At 41.5% G+C, this 20687-nt stretch overlaps 3 protein-coding genes across 3 annotated transcripts in view; 1 reads left to right on the forward strand and 2 right to left on the reverse strand.

Moving 5' to 3' along the window:
• spock2 (SPARC (osteonectin), cwcv and kazal like domains proteoglycan 2) overlaps nt 1-3779 on the forward strand; it is a 37777-nt gene extending 33998 nt beyond the window's left edge. The window contains exons 7-10 of the mRNA XM_084948217.1: nt 661-879; nt 1325-1387; nt 2069-2200; nt 2774-3779. Of these exons, the coding sequence (XP_084804343.1) occupies nt 661-879; nt 1325-1387; nt 2069-2200; nt 2774-2913 (554 nt within the window). The 3' untranslated portion in view covers nt 2914-3779. The remainder of the gene's footprint in view (nt 1-660; nt 880-1324; nt 1388-2068; nt 2201-2773) is intronic.
• Nucleotides 3780-8729: 4950 nt separating this feature from the next.
• On the reverse strand, nt 8730-11594 carry tysnd1 (trypsin like peroxisomal matrix peptidase 1). The gene is made up of 4 exons (XM_084949032.1): nt 10312-11594; nt 9644-9774; nt 9335-9520; nt 8730-9153 (listed from the first exon to the last, which is right to left on the reverse strand). Exons 1-4 carry the CDS (start codon nt 11373-11375, stop codon nt 8951-8953), a joined length of 1584 nt encoding a protein of 527 aa, XP_084805158.1. The 5' UTR covers nt 11376-11594; the 3' UTR covers nt 8730-8950.
• A 488-nt stretch (nt 11595-12082) lies between these two features.
• sar1ab (secretion associated, Ras related GTPase 1Ab) lies at nt 12083-17464 on the reverse strand. The gene is made up of 7 exons (XM_084949033.1): nt 17373-17464; nt 16372-16442; nt 15070-15189; nt 14920-14985; nt 14694-14797; nt 14461-14592; nt 12083-13219 (listed from the first exon to the last, which is right to left on the reverse strand). The coding sequence occupies exons 2-7, from the start codon at nt 16427-16429 to the stop codon at nt 13103-13105; spliced, it is 597 nt and encodes a 198-aa protein (XP_084805159.1). The 5' UTR covers nt 16430-16442; nt 17373-17464; the 3' UTR covers nt 12083-13102.
• Between the last annotated feature and the right edge of the window lie 3223 nt (nt 17465-20687).

The following is a 20687-nucleotide window of genomic DNA, read 5'->3' on the forward strand; positions in this document are numbered from 1 at the left end:
TTCAATGCTTTAGATGCAGGGTAGCGTACTATAAAATATCTAAGAAAGCCATTAAATCTATTTTTCATGTCTCATTTAAGACAAAGTTTGTTTCTGCTGCTGACAGTCGACACTGTAGCTCTTGGCTGTTTAACACTGTACATCTCTGGATCTCTAAATTCACAAAAAATAATTGATGCCTCATAAAGAAATAAACTGGATGCCTTCCACGAGCTATTTTCTGGTTCAAGGATTTGTAATCAGTAATCGTATCAGCCAATCACTATAATTAAAATAGTAAAAAGAAGTACAGCAGGAAAATCAAATTGTCCTGTTGGTGCCACGTGCAACCATTTGCCTGAAACTATCTTGGATGGATGCTGCATCACATACGGGAGGATGTTTATGCTTCAGGGTACAGTCAGGAAGTTGCAAGCATCAACCGGCATTGTAAAGCCGGGAGAACAATACGTTATAATGCCATTTTCATATGAAAAACTTTTTCTTTTTTTTAACGTTGAAACTGGCAGCACTGGAAGGCATTAGGAGGATGATAAATGCAGTTGATTTGCATTGGAAACAGGAGATGTTTCTGAGCATGCTGGCGTGATTTTTTCCATTTGTGCAGCTGTCCCCCTGAAAAAAGTCTATGTTTGTTTGTCTGCCTCTGTGTGTTGGCAGTGCTGGACAGGAGCCTGGTGGCCAGCTGTAAGGACTCCATAGGCTGGATGTTCTCCAAGCTGGACACCAATAGCGACCTGTACCTGGATCAGGCCGAGCTGGCTGCCATCAACCTAGACAAGTATGAGGTCTGCATTCGGCCCTTCTTCAACTCCTGCGATTCCTACAGGGACGGCAAGGTCTCCACTGCCGAATGGTGCCTCTGCTTCTGGAGAGAGAGTGAGTGTTTGGGGGATTATGTGAGGTCTGCAGGCTTGTGGGTTCGCACTCACTTGTCTGTATGCTGACATTTTCCCTTCTGGCACATGCAATCAAACTTCAAGGCGCTCGGCTGCCCTCGAGGTGTGGCTGCGTCTGTGTTGTGCGCTGGCCCATCAGTGTTTGTCTTCCTCCTCATCCTTCAGTCCCCCTATGGGCCGAAACGGTCACTGCAAGGCACTAAAAACATTTCTGCTGCTTGTTGACAGCCTGATTCTCCCACAGCTCTCGGAGATTGAGCGTGTCAGCCAAGCAGCTGAGCAGAAAGTAGGTCCCAGGACTGTGCAGTTATTTATTTGGGAAGAAAGGGTCCTAAAATACATGGATTATAGTTGCAGCTCTCTAAGATTTTTGTTATTTTCTCTCTTCTGTGACTAATTGTGCCTTTATTTCCACTTCTTTTAAGAACCCCCCTGCCTTGCTGAACTCGAGAGGATCCAAGTATTAGACGGCGGGAAGAGGAAGTTTGGTAGGTGCAGGGGGTTAGTCTCTGATCCCTTCTGTGGATTATAACATGATACGGGCATCTTTGTGTTTGTCTTACGCGTGCATGTTAAGAAGTAAAGAGGAGCAGTGTGTGATTATGTGTGAGTGTGCATGTGTGCACTGCAGATTTTGATTTTGGCTTGCTGACTGGGCTCTGAGTCAAGACTCTCCAAGGACACAGAGCGGTGAGCAGGGGGCAGTCTGCCAGCCTGACGCGCTGACGTTCCCCCGAAAGACTGGATAGACCTAATTATTATTTTTCATTACATTTACAAATGTATCAAAACACAATTAAGTGACACAACAGATCCGCCCATCTCTGAAGTTTACAACCAGGCTAATTTTTGCCTCACCGATAAACACAGCTACACTTAAGTGTGATCACAGGCTGCTTTTTATACGTCCTCCCTTATAACATCATGATAGCCAGCCACCCCCACATCACCTCAGTAAGCTGCAGCATGCTGACTTCCTCTGGGTATTCCTCCATGAACATCTTGTTTTCATGGAATATAGAATTAGCCTCCACATATGCTGCATGCATTACATTGTCACTTGGGCTCATGTGTGATGAGCCGCACTGAGAAATTGTGCGAGATTGAAGGCGAGGCCGCTTTACCTTACTCTGCTCTTATTTATTTATGTGTGTGCGTGTAAATGGCAGGTCGATTCATTCCTAGCTGTGACGAAGACGGCTTCTACAGGAAGCAGCAGTGTGACAGGGGGGAGTGTTGGTGTGTCAACCAAAACGGAGGAGAAGTGGCCGGATCGAGGATTCGTGGCAAGCCAGATTGCGGTGAGTGTCGAAAGGTTTCGGATACCGATAAAAAACAGATTTTTTGAACTTGAAAGCTGAATGCAGTGAGAGTTCAGTGCAGATCGGCGCAATTCTGCACGTGTCCCCGCTGCATGCATTCTGCACAAGGCTTTCTTTATGTTAAAGGGCCGAGGCCCACTGCAGCATAACTCACAGTAGGGACCAAGTGCCACATTCATGTGTCCGGAGTCATTTGCATTCTAAAGCGCCGCTTGTCGCTGTGAGAAAAGTCTTTCAAGATAAATGAGGACTGGTTGGACTGAACCTGTGCCTGATAAGAATAGGTCCCTTGGCAAGGTTTAGAAATAGCTATTAAAATCCAGACAAAGTCAAACACCCCCCCCCCCTATTTTTTTTTTTGCCATTGCAGTCAGTGTTTTTAAATTGATTTTAGCATTTCTCACTGGCACAGAAAGGACTCCATCAAAACTGAGAGGAAGGCATGCTGAACAGAATATATTGCAATGTGCAAGATGGCCACAGCGGATAATTCGATTTCTCTGCATCCCCTCCCCTCCCATGCCCGTGTGTTTTCTCTCCGTCTTCCCGCAGATTACGAAATGGCATATTCAGGTGATTTTGGAAGTGGGGTTGGATGGGAAGACGAGGAGGAGAAAGAAGCCGAGGAGACTGCAGAGGAGGCTGAAGAAGAGGAGGTGGGAGAGGTGGATGACGGGGGATATATCTGGTAAACGGGCCAACCAATCTCTAAAGGAGCATCTTGGTGGTCCCAAACTTACACACACACACACTTATACACACAAATCCTGCAAAGAGATGGACGGGATCAAGCGCTCACACTCAGAACAACACTGGATTATAAAAAAAGCAAAGGGGGGGAAAGTGGCACAGGTTGGGAGGGTGAAGATACAGATGCTATGGAAGTAATTCTTGTTACAGGATGAGAAAGAGCAAGGGAGGGGTGGGGGGGGATCACAGTTAAGAAATTATGGGTCTGGTGTCATGAATTTTGTCCTTCATACTTGTGAATCTTTGTTCTCTTCTGTTGTCTGTCCTTTAAACTATCTTTGAGCAGTTTTTAGCTGATGCATAATGGAGACTTTAAGAAGCTGCAGGTGCTTTGCATTAAAAAGAATAAAATCGAGATCGGGTGCACTTCAGTCGTCCAAATTGGCCTCTTTCATCGATTATGTTTGCTGATTAACAACATTTAGATAACCAGTTTTGCTTTAAGGCAGAAATCTGGCAAAAAAAAAAAAAGAAAAGAGAGAAAGCCACATTAGAATATTGAAAAGCACCTTTTGACTTTGCCATTTTCATCTCTTATGCTTCAGCTCTTATGTGACAGTAGTGCTCTGTCTCATTCATGACTTAAGAAAAGGTTTCTCATGCGTCACTCTTTAGCTTGTATATATTGTGTGTATCAGAAGGCAGAATGTCACCTATTAGTCCCGTAATCAATGCCTTGAAAGACTAGCAGAACATGCTGCTTAGTTGACAAGTGTACATCGTATCATAGTGTGAATTGGTTATTGTGTTTAATAAAAAAATGGAATAAAATAAACGTATCTATGTGGCTCCAGTGGCCACCGTACAACTGAGTGTGTTCTCTTTTCTTTTCATGTCTAAACTGGAGCCAAAGCATCTTGTTCCCCGGCTGCACAAGGGGAGCCCAGCTCTCTATTTGCTGAAAATGACATAACATGCATTAGGATTGACCTGAACTCAATAGGAGTGTTAATGTGGGTTACCAGGAGATTGAACTTTGGAGCTTAGCACCACTGGAACCCTTGAAACCAGCCGCATAGCTCGTTTTATTTAGCGTTTTAATATCAACTCATTAACAGAGAACGGAGGGACTTTAAATTCACCGGTAAGCAAATATTGGGCTATCCTATAGACATACATATATACTAAATATCTATAGCACTGTGCAAAAGTCTTGAACCACTCTTCATTCCTTTAATTTCCTAGGAAGCTGGGAACAGGGAAATAGGGTGTATAAGGCATAAGAGGAGTTTGTACAATTTTAATGAGCTTGAAAGTGAATAATTACTATGACCACCTTTATTCTTCAACACAGCCTAAACTCTCTTGGGCAAACTTTTGTCTTGTCATTTCTTTTAAGTAGTCTTCAGGAATAGTTCACCAGGCTTCTTGAAGGATATTCAAAGCTCTTCTTTGGTTGTTGGCTGCTATCAAGAAATGTGTGATTGAAAGAGAGGACAAGGTCTTAAGATCCAGCATTTTATGTTTACAGAGATACAAAATGCTATGACAGAGTTTATCTGTATTTGCTTTTGCTAATAGTAAATCATCTTTATTCTTAATGATATAATCAAAATATACATCTAATTAAGATGATGAATGTTTGTTCTAATGTCTGGATTTTGTGTGTGTAGACAGCTGTAACCTTGAGAGATTAGTGTCTGTGTGTGTCTACAGGAATGTGAAAAGAAATGTGTCTCCAGCCCATCATTATACATGATTCTGAATAAGAGAAATGGTATGATAGTACAATTTTATGTATGTTTGTCACACTTAAATGTTTCAGATCAAATCAATTTAAATATTAGACAAAGACAAGGCAAGTAAATGCAGTTTCTAAATGAAAAATCGAACCTACAGGTTTAAAGTTTATATTTAAAATGTGACAAATAATATAAAAAAGAGGAAATGGGGACAGGGAATCATATTTCATATGCGGAAACAAAAACAGCCAGTGTCCAGAGAAAGAACTTCAGAGAGCCTGGAGAACTATTGACTGAGACCACTAAATACAAATAAAAAAACACTACAAATATATTTTGAAATGACACGTCAGCTAAGAAAGCCGACTTTCTGATGCATAGCTTTGACATTTGTTCCTTTTTTCCTGGAACATTGAAAAGCAGTACTAAAGTCTGTCATTTTCTGCTGTTTGTCTCTAAATCTGCTCTTTGAACAATACAATAAAATAACAAAAATAACATGCTGGTTTAGAAAGTTGATTGTATTCCTGTGCACCTTGTTAGTGTGAAAAAAATGGCAAATAAGCACAACATAAGTATTGCCGATGGGCATGATTAATTAGGCAAACGGTTAGTCATAAAACAGAGTTTTGGACAAAGGGAAAATTTGATTGAGACACTAAAAGAACAAGTCAAATTTGATAAATGTAAGGGATCCTTTACAAAAAAGTCCTACAGCACTCTTACAATAAGTGTTTGTGTTTGTAAAAGAACATCTCATTTTTGGCCAGGATATCAGCGAGTCAATCTGGCAGACAGAAAGGTGCTTACGTGCATTACTGACGTCAAGAGGATGAAGCTTACTCAGCAAAGTCACCTTGCATGGGTTCATGATTTTGCCAGAATTCTCTGATAAACAAATTTACCTAAGACTGTGTTGGATGAACTGCTTTTATTTTTTGTTTTACTTTTTTTGTTGTTGTTGTTTCATAATACTGACCTACATGTGTGCACCAATACCCATATAACATCGATAAGTTGAAACTGTTAGATACTACATTACTCAAAAAAAATTGCTGGAACACATTGAAAACATCAGATCCCAGTGGGAAAACAATGCTGGATACCTATCATGATGTGGACTGGGTAATGTGTTAGGGGAAAAAAGGATGTCACATCTTTTGATGAAAATTAAAGTTAGCAACCTATACAGTAGGGGTGCAACAATATTCGTATGATATTGAACCGTTCGATACAGTGCTTTCGGTTCCGTACGCATATTTATTTTATCAACTTTTCTTCTGACGATGCTGTCTGTGTTGAGCGCTAAGTGGATCTGCATTCCACTACTCCGCCTAGGTTGCACTGTCGAGAGCAGATCCACTGAGCGCTGCGCAAGCTAGCAAGACAGAAGCTAAGCTCGTTGCAACATGGCAACTGCCTCAACGCTAGCCGAAATTGAACCTCCCCCACCCTCATTCAGATCTGGCGTTTGGAACTATTTTGGTTTTCATGTGAAATATGACCCTGGTGGTAAGCGCGTCATGGACAAAAGTAAAACAGTATGTCGGATGTGCCACGCAATGCTCAATTACATTGGTAGGAACTAGTGCGTTAGCGCAGTTAGCTCGTTAATGTGTTGACGCTGGTAACTTGTTAACGGAGATTTGCCGCGTTATGGCGTTAATGTCATTTTAACGAGATTAACGCTGACAGCACTAGTGGGAAAACAATGAACATGACTGCACATTTACTCCGACATCATCCTAGTGCAAAGACAAGTGGAAGCATACAAAAACAACAAGCACGCATGCTACAAACTTTACCCGAGTCATTTAGACAGCCGTTAGCACATGATTCTCCTTATGGGGACCTGATATGTTTAATATGCTGCTGGGAATATAGCCCAGAAGAAGCGTATAGTATAGCTTTTATTTTGGAAAGAGCCATTTCTCTGTAATAAACTCTCTTTTCCAAAGATGAGTGATTTCTCGATCAGATAGATTTTTTTTCATTTTATTATTTTGTTGTTTCAGCAACATTACATTTAAAAACTGTACTTTTGAGTTAAAATATATATTTATAATTTTAATGAATGACTAATTAAAAAGGCATGAACATTTTTTTGTATCGAAAAAATATCGAACCGGACCGTGAATTTTGTGCAGCGTTGCACCCCTACTATACAGGGCTGAAATCAAAGAAATCCTTAAAATCAAATGGAAAAAATGATTCAATTTGATTGGAGCAACTCAAAATGGTAATCAGTAGTTTCTATGGCCCCCACGTGCTTGTATGAATACCTGACATTGTTGGGGCATGCTCCTAATGAGAAGACAGTGTCCTGGGGAATCTCTTCCCAGATGTGGGCCAGGCCATCACTGAGGTCCTGGACAGTCTTGAGTCTCCACAACTTCTCCAGATCCTTTCACATAGTCGCATGTGCTCAGGGTGAACCTGCTTTTAACTAAGAAAAGCACAGGGTGCCAGTGGTGGACCTGCCAATTTTGGTATTCTATGTCAAATGTCAATCGGGCTTAATGGTGCTGGGAAGTGAGCGCAGGGTCCGCTAAATGATGTCAGGCCCTCAGGCCACCCTCAGTATGTTTCTGATTGTTTGGTCAGAGACATTCACACCAGTGACCTGCTGGAACTCATTTTGTAGCTCCGGTAGTGTTCATCCTTCTTCTACAAAGAAGCAAATACCAGTCCTGCTAATGGGTTCAGGCCCTTCAACAGGACCTCGTCAGGCTCTCTGCCCGTCTCCTGGAATCTCCTCCATGCTCGAGAGACTGTGCTGGGAGACACAGCAAACCTGGAAGACTTGAACTACCTGTGTAATGTCTGTAGAATCCAGGTATCACCTCATGCTATCAGAGGCTCTGACCCTGGCTAAATGCAAGACTCGTGAGAAAGGTTGTCTCAACGTTGCTTCTCTTCTGCACCTGTTGTTAATTTCATTACCACCCAAGCAGCTGAAACTGATTTACATCCCTCTGCTACTTAACTGACCAGATCAAGATCCCAGAAGTTTAACTGACTTGATGCTATACTCTTAATTAAAAGTGCTCCTTTGAGTTTTTCCAGTAGCGTTAAACTGCTCAGAATATTACTACATCTTCTAAAATAAAAATTCCCCTCTAGCAAAGTTGGTTACTGGTGCACAGACAGGCTAGCCATATTTGTGATTACAGATAGCAAATTAAAATCTATATATTTGCCTTATTTTAATGAGCAGTGCAGCATGGACGAACACTGCACCTATAATAAGATGCTATTTAAAAAAAACAACATATGCGTCTCTGTGCGAAATGCTCCTTAAGGATTCAATGTTCTTCTCAGCTCATTTCTACCCCTACTGCACCTCATTCTGCAGTGAAGTGTGGCTTGTAGCTATGGGAAACCAGCAGAAATGAGATACAGACACAAGTCTGCATATCAGCACTTCGAACAGCACAATGCCTTTAGAAAACTCTCTCCTCAGCCTCCTCGGGACACTGCTGAAAACTCCACTGTGAACTATTCAACCTGGGAACAGTGAAATAGAAACCTTTCAGCATGTTAGAGCGTATGCACATCCTCAGGAGTTCAGGCCCAGAAAGCTCGTCTTAGCATTGTAAAAACTGACAGCAACCAATCATCTGAAATGTAATTTCTCAGTTTCACGTTTCTGTGATAATGGAAATCAGAACCAGTAGCTTCCCAGTGGGTGAAACCTCAAATGTGTTCACTGTGAGTGGGTACGTCTGCCAACAGATGTCTGAATACCTGAAACCGACAGCAGTCCTCTGGCTACCCAAAGGGACCAATCATTTTCAGCAGCCTGTCAGCCTATTATGCTGAATATTCCTCCCCGCCTGGTAAAAAAACAAAACAAACTGTATGCACCAGACGCAGGTGTAAATCCTAACACATGCTCTGAGAAATGTGTCTTTGATGCTGTAACTGTAACATAAATAAGGATCAAAAGTTGGATGATTCGCTTTTTTTATCCCAGCAGTTTATGTAATCTTTTTTTTTGTTATTTTATAAATGGATAAATGTATTTTATAACCTTGGGAATCCAGCAGCACACCAAGAAAACACTAAACATTAGCTGAAAAAAATTTAATTTAATGTAATTATTGTGCAATTAAACAGGTATAAATGTACTTAAAGTGCCTGTAAACATTAGTACCCTTATAAAGATTTTCTGGTTAACCACATGACTCTGAGATGACAATTAAGCAGTAATTATTCTTTCAGTTGCAAATGTCTCATCTAATTCATTCTGATTTGTCATCTCTACCACGTGTCAGTGTAGTGCAGGGGTCCTCGGTTACAGTTTGCTCTGAGCACCTTGTAGTCTCCACACCCTCCTGATTTCTTTTTCTGTGCTGTCCAGCTCCCTGAATACATTAACATCCTTTGTCTGCTCAAAGTGCTGCAACAATCTCTGGAAAACAGTCACTGGGACGCTGAAGTTCAGATGTGGGTAAGTCACTTTAGTGGCCATGTCTCGCGTGTTGCTGGAAACGATCCCTGCAACACAACAAAGAAACATTTTTTTGTGAATTCAAAGCCGCAAATACAGCAGTGCTGACTGAACCACTGATATAAGCACAGCTGACTTTTCCCTGCACAGAGACGTTTTCTGTGGTTATCATGTGCCCCCCTCTGTTCAAAAGGTGCACATGGCTTTCTTCCTGCAGGACCTCCTTACCCAGCAGCTCTCCTGAGCATCTCTGCACCACAGCACCCCCGCTGGTCCCCGCTTGTACTGCACATGTGGTCTGGAGCATGACAGGCTGGCAATTCCAGCTAATGGCTTTGGACAGGACGCCGCAGGTCAGGGACGGACCGCAGCTCCGACCCAGCCCACCGTATCCGACGACAACTACAGATTCACCTGAAGTTAGAAAAGGCCATTACGGTTTTTAAGCGTAAAGAAGCAGGAACTCTCTTCTGGAACTGCTTATAAAAAAAATAACAATAATTCTACTGTTTCTGCTGCACAAGACTGAAATCAAACCTGGAATGAAACTCTGACACATCCGTGAGACCACAGCTTCTGGGACAGCATCTCTGAGCTGCACCAAAGCGAGGTCATAGGGTGAAGATGCTTTAGTGGAAAAAAGGACATCACCCACTGAATCATGGACTCTGAGAAAAGAAAATCGCCAAAAAAAGTGAGGATTATTAGTCTTACACATTCTGTGATCACAAAACATACTTCCAAAATGTGGTGAAGTTGCTAAATAAACAGGAAAAGACCATAATCCCATATGGTGTAGATCCATACAGAAAGCAAGTGTGAATTTAACTTTGTCTTTGATGCAGCAAGTCCATGTCAGCTTATAGGACTGTCCATACATTCAGAAGTTTATTACTGCCTATAAATTGCACTCATTTTTTTCCAGGCTGGAATAATAGTACCGAATACATCTTTAATGGCGTTAAAAATCAAGAATTTGATGCACAAGTTTGAATATATTTTTGATTTTCTCTCATCCAAACCAGGTCAATCTGCAGGCAAGTTCCTAGTACTTGTTTATGCTTGGTTTTTTTTCTACCCAAAACTGTGTTAGGTTTGAAAAGAAGACTAAGATTAGTGGATTAACACATTTTAGTGTTTAATAAGGTTTGAATTAATTTCTGCTTCAATTAGGAGGGGGTTTAAGATAGTAAATGTGCCATCACCTGTCCCTATGGTGGAACTTCAAGCAGACTTTAGACTTCCTGTTGACAACATGCCTGCACGTCACAACCAGTCGAGAGCCGACAACAACCCCTGAACCCCAGAACTGCCCGCTGTCCACAAAGCAAACAGTGGGGTATTTAACAGCTTTTGACTCGTGAGCAGCAGTGGACATCTGGATGTCCGACTCTCCTGGATGAAGCCAAACATTTCTGAGGGGATCCTGGACACTCAGGCAGCTGATGAGATTCCTGAAGACCAACTGGGCAGAGCAGACCAGAGTGAGGCCAATCCACTCATTGGCCTTCCAGCCAAATGGAGACACAATCAGCCCGATGAGATGCACGCTGCCTGCACCTTTCACCACAAACAACCCTCCACCTTCTGTGCCTGGCAGGCAGCGGGCGTCTGTGAGGATGACAGCGTTATCTTCTCCAGCGAGGTTACTGATGATGCCTCTGCTGAGGGTGCTGATGAAGAGATCCAAGCAGAGGGAGCCAAAAGGTGAGCCGCAGGCAACAACAGGGCAGCCCTTCTGGAGAGGCGCACTGCTCTGCCAGGGGATGGTGCCTGAATCCTGGCTGCTGTCTAGCACCACACCTACCCTGAGTACAGCAAACCAGCTGAGGAAGTGGAAATCTCTGAGCAGCTCCTCATCACAATGGAAACGCCACTGGTCGGCCTCCTGGAAAACTGCCTGGAAAGCGTGTTTAAACTCCACGCAGTTCACCAGCATCAGCAGCTCGGCTGCAGCCTCCCTCTGCCCTGCTGCTGTTTTGCTTCTTGTGGGTGTGATTGTTGCTCTCCGTGCGCTCTGCTTGGTGTCAGTTGGAAAGCTGACGCGGATTTGAAGTTTGGCACTGAAGCTGTGAGGTGGCAAGAAGTCGTGGTCCCAGTAGAGGGGGTCTCCGTCGATGATAAAACGTGAAAACGGGAGTCCGGTGCATATGATGATTCCTGTGCGAGGGTGGACAACAACTCCGCTGCAGCTCACCGGTTTCTTTGCCGAAGACGCATCTGACACCTTGACAACACAGCAGCGCCTCTCCACGTCCTTTAACTCCATGCTCTAGCAAAGCAAATCAACAAATGTTTTAACGGCGTTTAAGACACTCGAAAAAGCAGCTCATTAAAATGTGTACATGCCAGGAGTGAGAAGAAACCTTCAGATAAGTCACTGTGACCTTAAGTTTAAACTATTTATCGCAAATATTTCCCACAGTGTCGTCTGACTTCTTCGCCCTGTTCGTAACTTCCTGGTTCTGCTTCGTTCCTGCACCTGATTGGTCTGAAAGCAAACACCTTCTAGCCAATGGTAAACAAGGGAACTAGAGGGAGTTCCTATATCCCTATTAGAAGTTTATTTACGTTTTACGATGTTTTATGTGTGTTTTTATGTATAATATCTTTGCTGATATCAGCATATAGGCTGAAGTCAACTGCATTTGATATGGAGTTTTATATAAAATAAATAAAAAACCTTTTTTGCCTGTTTATGACTGTGTTCTACTGTGTAATCAAGCCAGTCAACAATTAAATAATAGAAACCTTGAAGTTCCACCACAGGAACGCATATAATTATACAGTATTAAGTGTGTAGTTCTTTACACTGACAGAAAGGAGCTTTTCACTGGTCCACCCCACTAAAGCTCAATAAGTTTGACATTCCTGTTCAAGGAGGACTAATAAATGTTGTGAATGTGAATGGATACATAGATAGATGGATGCTCCTTTGGTGGATGAACAAAATGAATTAAAATCTCTTAAACAAGGTTTAAAGAGTTACCAAACATATTTATTTTGCTAAAATATTGCACAACACACCCAACAAGAATATGACATCTTTTTTGTATGAGCTATATCAAGCATTAAGAATGCGAAGTAACAGACAGGCCAGTTTTTATTGCAAAATATAAATACACTCTTATAAAATATTTTATAATGTTTTAAGATAATTTTATCCAAAAATACTGTATAAGCTTTTTTTGCTAAGCACCACCCAAGTACTCTCATAAATCACTGCGTACTGTTAGCAGCAACCAATCACAAAGTACTCAAGTCTTTTCAGTGCAGTCACCTGTCGGTGTGTTTGGCTGGCGTAGATATCTAGTATAGGCAAAAAGTCAGTCAGTGCACTTGTGGTATCATTAATGTTAGTGGCCGTGTTTGTAAACCTAAATGTAAACCTTAAAATAAACATACTATCACAAGAACTGTCAGCATCCTCCGAGGTAGGCTTGCAAATTGAGTTTAACAATTACAGCAACACATTTTTGCAGCACTTTCTAGGGAAAAAAAAAGTTGTTTTTGAAAACGATCAATTGAAAGAAAAAAAATAAAACAGAATAAATAATGTGCATACGTGCCAACAAAAATGTTTCATCCTCAATCAAAGAAGAGCTGCTCTAAGCACACAGTGTTAACTACACTGACCTTCGCTGTAAGCCAACACCAGCAGCCAAAAATACACCCGGGTCTGAAACAAGTTCACAGCCATGGCATGTCCTACACGGCAGAAACATTTCCCTACAGGCTTTAGGTAAAGGTAGAAGAACCACAGCATGGAGCTTTTCTCCACACTCAGTCTGAATAATACAGGCCAATGATTCATAACTTATCTTTGACTTGCTGCGGTACGACTGAGATAAAATAGAGGATTCTTCAAACAGATGAATAATGCTGGGCTTTTAAATACAAAACATATTTTGTACTAGCATATTTAATAAAATCTCTCTCTACTGCAGGTAGTTTTGTGTGGAACAAATCTGGTTAAGGCTATTAAAAAAATGTCAATCAATCGATATACTGGGCAAGCCAGCGAAAACCGTCTCCATATCCCTGTCGCTTCAGCACACTGCACATGAACACCTCCATTGGCCTCAAATTCAGCTCCTTCAGCGGCACTTTGCCCTGAAAAGAAACAAAAATACACATCAAAAAGAACAGCTTTAAATCTACAACTCCATCCAGCAACCTTGCCCATGAACACTGAACAAATACAACGCACATCTTAAACTTTAACCGTGCTTTAAGCTCTATTAGAAAAGGTTTTCCCTGACTCGTCAGCATGGATCAATAAACCGACGCTTAGGTCTTGAACCAGAAATGATGTCTCAGATTTATACAAAAAATTTAAGTGCAGTAAAATATCGTTGTGGGGCAGCGGTTGCCTTAAGTCTTTTCTTCTTTAGGTCGATTTGGACTTGTTGCACAGACAACTAAACAGAATGCACATACACTAACCAGCCACTTTGTTAGGTATCCCTGAACTGCTCAGTAATCCAAATATCTATATATTTATAATGTGATCGCCACTCAGTGCATACACTGAGACCGAGCAGGTCATCACCAGATTTTATATTGTTGGCTGGCTGACTGCTGAGTCCACCCATCTGCGATCTGGCTCCTGAAAAGTAAGTGGGTAGCCACTGTGACCACAGTATACCCAGCTTCTGACGGCAGCTTCCAGCAGAATAACACACCATGTCAAATAGCTCGGTACTATTTATTGAAGTCTTAAAAGCCTAGTAAGAAGACTGTCTCTAAGTACTGTTGCTATGATTGTTTTAGTCTTTCCAACACAGTAATGTGTACAAACAGTAAGAAATTGATATAGAATTGTGACATCGCCTTTTATATTCTTTTAAGTGCTGTTTTGAAGCCTTCAGTTTGACATTCTGGCTGCCACATCTTGATTTTTTTTTTTTTTTAAACTGGATGTAACAAGCAAAAGTTAGATTTGACTGCGAAACACTAGCCTGCTACTAGAGCGTAGCCAGCTTTATCTTGTATTTTATTCCAAAAGGGACCATACTTTACAAAAGAACGTCATGTTCTATTCAGTAAGTTATGAAATGAGAACTCAGACTGTAAAGACACCAGGAAAGTATTTAGTGAGGTCAAAGATCAAGTGAGCAGCACTTTCTCATATATGTCTATACAATCTGACTGCTTTTTCCCACCAGAGGTGTCGCCTCCTGCTGGCCATTAAAAAGAATGCAGATTTGAAGTACTTTGAACAGGTTTCACTTTTCCAGAGGCTACGTTAACCTTTTAAATACAGTTTATGGTTCAGAAAATATGAACACCATATGACTAATGCTCCTGCCAGACATCACATCATCATTTAGTCCCACATTTCTTGTACAAACCTTTCCAGTTGTATGCCCCTGAAGACCAAGTACTGCCCTGAGTGCATCCTCACTGATGGCCTCTGGACGGTCTATCTTATTGCCCAGGATTAGAACAGGGATGTTTGCAATGGTTTCATCTGTTAACATGGCCTACACAAAAGAAGTGTCATATCAGACATATCATACAGATGATTCCTATCAGTGGCAGCTATGGGCAGCTGTCTGTGTTGACATCAGTACAATTAACTCACATCCAGTTCAACTTTTGCTTCTGCTAGTCGCATATGGTCAGCACAATCCACCATGTACACGATACCATTTATGGCTGGGAAGTAGTTCTTCCAGATCCTTCGTGCTGTAAAGACACAAATTTTCAGTATTTTTATGCAACACCTCAACAAATACATCAATAATATTTTAAAAAGCTCAAAAATAAGATTGAGAATCACTTCTTTCTTCTTTTTTTTTTACTCCCACCTTGCGTATGACCTCCAAGGTCAAATGTCGTAAAAGTCATTCCAGCTATTGTCAGCTCCTCGGATGCTGGGGAAGAGGGGTTTGATTTTAGGATAAGCAGTGAAGCAAGACATACATGGCTAATTCCTGATGTGACAAGTAAAAATCTACTTGGGTATAGCGTCGGCATGTGCTGTCCCAGCCTGTCATCCCTGAGCATCTGCAGGAGCGTTGTTTTTCCAGCATTGTCTAGTCCAAGAAAAACCATCTTCCCAGTCTTCTTGTACAACCCTGATAGCAGAAAGAAGTCAAATTGATGGGTTTAAAAGAAGTCTTGGGTAGAAGAACTGGGAGCCAGAATAGCGATAGAAATATCTGTAAGACATATTTATATGAGAACTGGTTGGTATATGTTTTATAGAAATAGAGCGAATGCCAAAAACAAAGTGAAAATCTGGATATTTGTTAGTATTCAGGCTGGAATTTACTTCAAACTGTCTAGTTACTACCTCCATGTTACCATTTTGTAAAACAACACTAAAACAACAATATCGGTGTCAAGCTGTTTAGTCCTTTTTCTTTTGGTTTGATTCAGGTATTGTTTAGCATTTTGTCCTTGACCTGAGAAAACTGGAGGCATAGAAAATTGCATTGGTTTTTTTCCCCACACTAAGTTTTTGCTGAGATCTGATATTCTGGAACACAGGACCAGCTTTATATCCTCTCAAGGATATTTGAGGGTGCGTGCGTGGGACCAAACTAGTTTACATGGACTTTATACTGGACTTGGATACTTGGTATTTAGCTGCTTCTCTCTGGGTTTCCTGTGGTGGGGGCACAGGAGGACTGGGTCCTTGTTGTTACAGGGTCTTCGTATGATGGTTTCCATTGCCAGCTATATGCAGATACTGGACTCCACTAGGGCTGCCCTTTCTTATCAGGTATGATAATGATTTTTATGGACTTATTTTTATGGGATATCTAGCCAAGGGGTGGAGGGTGGAGGGTTTGGTGGTCTCAGGATCTCATCTGAACATAGAGCCATGACCTCCACCTTACTCTGAAGCGGTTTGCAGATGAGTGTGAAGCAGCTGGGACGACACTCAGCTCGAGACTTGGCAGAAATTGGCTTCCCCTGAAAGGTGTCTCAGAGTAGAGCTGCTACACCGCCATATTGAAAAAAGACAGTTGGGGTGGTTCAGAAATTTGACCAGAATGTCTCCCAGGTGCGTCCTAGGTGAGGTGTTCAGGGTATGTTCTATGAGGAAACCCAGGGGCAGACCCAGGTTACGCTAAAGAGATTACATTTCTTGTCTGGCTTCAGGCCACCTCAGAGTCCTTTCAGGAAAAGCAGGCGAAAGTGGCAAGAGAGAGGGAGGTCTCTACTTAGCCTACCACACCCACAATTCAGACTCAGATAAATGGCAAATATTGGATGATAATGGATGAAAATGTGGATATTTATTTCAATACCTAATAGTTGCAAGACACTGCTGAAGCTCCTGTAGATCCAATCAAATAGAAAAGACATTTCTGATGGCTTCCTGAAAGACAAAGCTGAAGTTAATTATGACACATTAAGGACAGTGATGTACATAAGATACCAGTCATAAAGTCTGTAAATGAAAAAAAGAGAACCTTTTTTTTTTTTTTTTTTTTTTAAACTACTGCAAAAAGCTGTCATCTAGCACTAAAGCGCATTGTTAATCATTATTCCTGACCCTGCGTGGATTACTCTGCTGGTATGTGTAAGCTCCGTGTAATCACACGAGTTTTAAAGCTTGAAAGGAAAGGAGCTAAGCAAGGCAACAAACAGCCTTCAGTGATTTTTCAGACGCTGGTTTGATCTGAGAGTTGTCTCACTCGCTCACAGTGATCTTCCCCTGACTATTTTTGTGAGGGTTGCAACAAGGACACTTGATCTTGGTAGTCTCCCCCTGCCTTCGCTCAATGACACACAAACACCTGTCACTGGGTGAACTTAAAATGAATAGTGAGGCCTGTGGGCTCTGAGAAATTACCCAATTGTTAATGCCTTTATTATACAATGTTTTCACAGGGTCACTTAAATGTCAGCGTGGCACTTAACTGCTTCATCTGTGGATTTAAAGCTGTGGCACTGTAGGCGCTGCTCACAAACTTTGGTTTGCCGTTTTAGTGATGAAATGACCAAATCAGCACTCCAAAACAAGTAAACACGGCTAAAAGCAGAAATCACGACTAGCTCACTACTCTTTATAAACGCTCGTTCTAGTGAAATCACTACTACTGTCTAGCTTATCACGTGCAGCTCCGCGGTACCGACGTCAGCTTTAATAAACAACGGTAAATTTAATAAACACGAGCGCGCGGAGGGGTCCACAGTGTCCAGTCCTCGAACTTTATGATGTCGGCAAATGGTTTCAACAAGCAGACTTGAATGGAAAAGTTTAAACCCCAACAAAGCCAACTTAATACATCATTTGCGGCGTTACCTTGGTCAGCAGTGTTAGTGAACTGAACTCGTCCGTTGTTGGTTTTTTTTCCTTCTCAAAGCCTCTAACTTTGACAGTTAACCGGAAGTACGTCACCGGGATGGCTACTAACGTACCAAGGTAAGAAGTGCGCATGCTGGTTTTTTTGTTTGTTAGTTTTTTAATAACAATTAAGAAAAAAAAAAGTACGCTTCAAACGGTCCTGAAAACATTAATTTAAAATATGTTTTAAGAACTTAATTTGTTTTTTAACACTGCTGACTGTAGTTTACTTTTAGTTTGCAGGGGTGGGGGGAGATACTGGCCATCTTTCTACATTTTCGGTGTAACTTTCCGACATATAGTATCAACGTAATAAAATTTTAATAATTAATTCTATTAAAAAAAATGAAATTACCCAGACATAATACAGTTTTCCTACTAGGAATAGAAAAATAAAGGAGACACAATCGCCTCTTGGTATAACTTTGGGCTACAAAAACTGGGCCTCGGGATCTAAATTTAATATATAGAACCAGCTTATTATTTTATGTCCTCTGTAATGGACATTTGTTTTTGATCAATATCTTTTTACTTATTTGAGCTACCCTACTAAGTCCCCATGTACTAAATAGAGGGCTTTCCATTGATATCTCATGTGTTTGAGTGGCCTCTTTTAACGCTAAAGAGGAAGAAAATTACAAAAAAGTTCAATGGGAAGATTCATTTTTCCTCGGTTCTCAGAGGATATCTAGTAGTTGAAGAAAAAAATGAAGGCGATGAGGGCTGTGATCACTAGGTGGCAGCATTACAACGCTGAGAGTTTAGTCTGCTCTGAACTAGTTCTCAAACTTTTACTTGCCAAATAACACTTTTTAAAATCACTAATACATTCTTTAAATGAAAGAAATTAAAGTAATCAAAATAAGTCCAGTTCCAAAGTATCAGCAAACGTCATTTCCCTTAAAACTAATATATTGATTCAACTTAGTTAACCTTTTTTTTTTTTTTTTTTTTTTTTTAAACTCACTGGCTATTTTGTTCGGTACATGTACAGTGGCTTGCCAAAGTATTCGGCCCCCTGGGACTTTTCCATATTTTGTCACATTACAGCCACAAATATGAATCAATTGTATTGGAATTCCACGTGGAAGACCACTACAAAGTGGTGTACACGTGAGAAGTGGAACCAAAATTATACATGATTCCAAACATTTTTCACAAATAAATAACCAAAAATTGGAGTGTGCATTGGGGTGGGTATTCAGCCCCCTGAGTAAATACTTTGTAGAACCACCTTTTGCTACAATTACAGCTGCCAGTCTTATAGGGTATGTCTCTACCAGCTTTGCACATCTAGAGACTGAAATCTTTGCCCATTCTTCTTTGCAAAACAGCTCCAGCTCAGTCAGATTAGATGGACAGCGTTTGTGAACAGCAGTTTTCAGATCTTGCCAGATTCTCGATTGGATTTAGATCTGGACTTTGACTGGGCCATTCTAACACATGGATATGTTTTGTTTTAAACCATTCCACTGTTGCCCTGGCTTTATGTTTAGGGTCGTTGTCCTGCTGGAAGGTGAACCTCTGCCCCAGTCTCAAGTCTTTTGCAGACTCCAAGAGGTTTTCTTCCAAGATTGCCCTGTATTTGGCTCCATCCATCTTCCCATCAACTCTGACCAGCTTCCCTGTCCCTGCTGAAGAGAAGCACCCCCAGAGCATGATGCTGCCACCGCCATATTTGACAGTGGGGATGGTGTGTTCAGAGTGATGTGCAGTGTTAGTTTTCCGCCACACATAGCGTTTTGCATTTTGGCCAAAAGTTCCATTTTGGTCTCATCTGACCAGAGCACCTTCTTCCACATGTTTGCTGTGTCCCCCACATGGCTTGTGGCAAACTGTAAACGCGACTTCTTATGGTTTCCTGTTAACAATGGCTTTCTTCTTGCCACTCTTCCATAAAGGCCAACTTTGTGCAGTGCACGACTAATAGTTGTCCTATGGACAGATTCCCCCACCTGAGCTGTAGATCTCTGCAGCTCGTCCAGAGTCATCATGGGCCTCTTCGCTGCATTTCTGATCAGCGCTCTCCTTGTTCGGCCTGTGAGTTTAGGTGGACGTCCTTGTCTTGGTAGGTTTACAGTTGTGCCATACTCCTTCCATTTCTGAATAATCGCTTGAACAGTGCTCCGTGGATTATTGAAGGCTTGGGAAATCTTTTTGTAGCCTAAGCCTGCTTTAAATTTCTCAATAACTTTATCCCTGACCTGTCTGGTGTGTTCTTTGGACTTCATGGTGTTGTTGCTCCCAATATTCTCTTAGACAACCTCTGAGGCCGTCACAGAGCAGCTGTATTTGTACTGACATTAGATTACACATAGGTGCACTTGATTTAGTCATTAGCACTCATCAGACAATGTCTATGGGCAACTGACTGCACTCAGACCAAAGGGGGCTGAATAATTACGCACACCCCACTTTGCAGTTATTTATTTGTAAAAAATGTTTGGAATCATGTATGATTTTTGTTCCACTTCTCACGTGCACAGCACTTTGTATTGGTGTTTCACGTGGAATTCCAACAAAATTGATTCATGTTTGTGGCTGTAATGTGACAAAATGTGGGAAAGTTCAAGGGGGCCGAATACTTTTGCAAGCCACTGTAAGTTTGGGCTTTTACTTTGCTTTCTGCCTCAATTTCTGCTGCAACATTTGGATTTTAGGGTCACAATTTGGCATAAATATGAAAGCATGGATCTGTTCTCCCTGTGTCAAAGCATCAGGCTTTTGGCTGTGATGTAAAAAAAGGGTGCGGCTATTTCATGCCAATTGAGCATCATTGAAACACCACAGCCTACCTGAATATTGTAGCTGACCACATCCATCCTTTAACGACCACGGTGTACCCTGTTGGAAGCTGCCATCTTCTGATGCTTCCAACGGGATAACCCACCACATCACAAAGTTCAAATAATCTTAAACACGAAAATGAGTTAACTCCACCATCAACCGATTTCAATCCAATAGAGCACCTATGTGATGTGGTGGCGTGCCCAGTTATTGCATATAAACATAAATAACAATAAAGCCCATGTTCTAAACCAGTCGTTCTCAATCTTTTCTGTTACATCGCTTGAGAAGCCAGATCCCAATTGATTTAAAAAAAAAAAAAAAAAGGCAGTACTCTTAAAAAAATAAATAAATGAAAATTTAAAAAAAACTGATCGTGTCAGCTCCATCTTTCCATGATCATCAGGTGACTATAACACCCTACAGTTTGAGAACCACTGGTCTAAACTAAACACTAATGACTCAACTCAAACTCACACGTTCACG

The sequence above is a fragment of the Perissodus microlepis genome, chromosome 13 (assembly GCF_051167445.1).
Source record: "Perissodus microlepis isolate ML-2025 ecotype Zambia chromosome 13, ASM5116744v1, whole genome shotgun sequence".
Classification (NCBI taxonomy): Eukaryota; Metazoa; Chordata; class Actinopteri; order Cichliformes; family Cichlidae; genus Perissodus; species Perissodus microlepis.

Coding starts and splice junctions, on each gene's coding strand:
- sar1ab (XM_084949033.1), bottom strand. CDS start 16,429: ATGTCTTTTCTATTTGATTGGATCTACAGGAGCTTCAGCAGTGTCTTG. Junction 14,986..15,069: donor CATGCCGACGCTATACCCAA/GTAGATTTTTAC, acceptor CCTCTTCCCCAG/CATCCGAGGAGCTGACAATA. Junction 14,593..14,693: donor AAGCAAAAGTTGAACTGGAT/GTGAGTTAATTG, acceptor TCTTTTGTGTAG/GCCATGTTAACAGATGAAAC.
- tysnd1 (XM_084949032.1), bottom strand. CDS start 11,375: ATGGAGTTAAAGGACGTGGAGAGGCGCTGCTGTGTTGTCAAGGTGTCA. Junction 9,521..9,643: donor GTGTCAGAGTTTCATTCCAG/GTTTGATTTCAG, acceptor TTCTAACTTCAG/GTGAATCTGTAGTTGTCGTC. Junction 9,154..9,334: donor ATGCTCAGGAGAGCTGCTGG/GTAAGGAGGTCC, acceptor GTTGTGTTGCAG/GGATCGTTTCCAGCAACACG.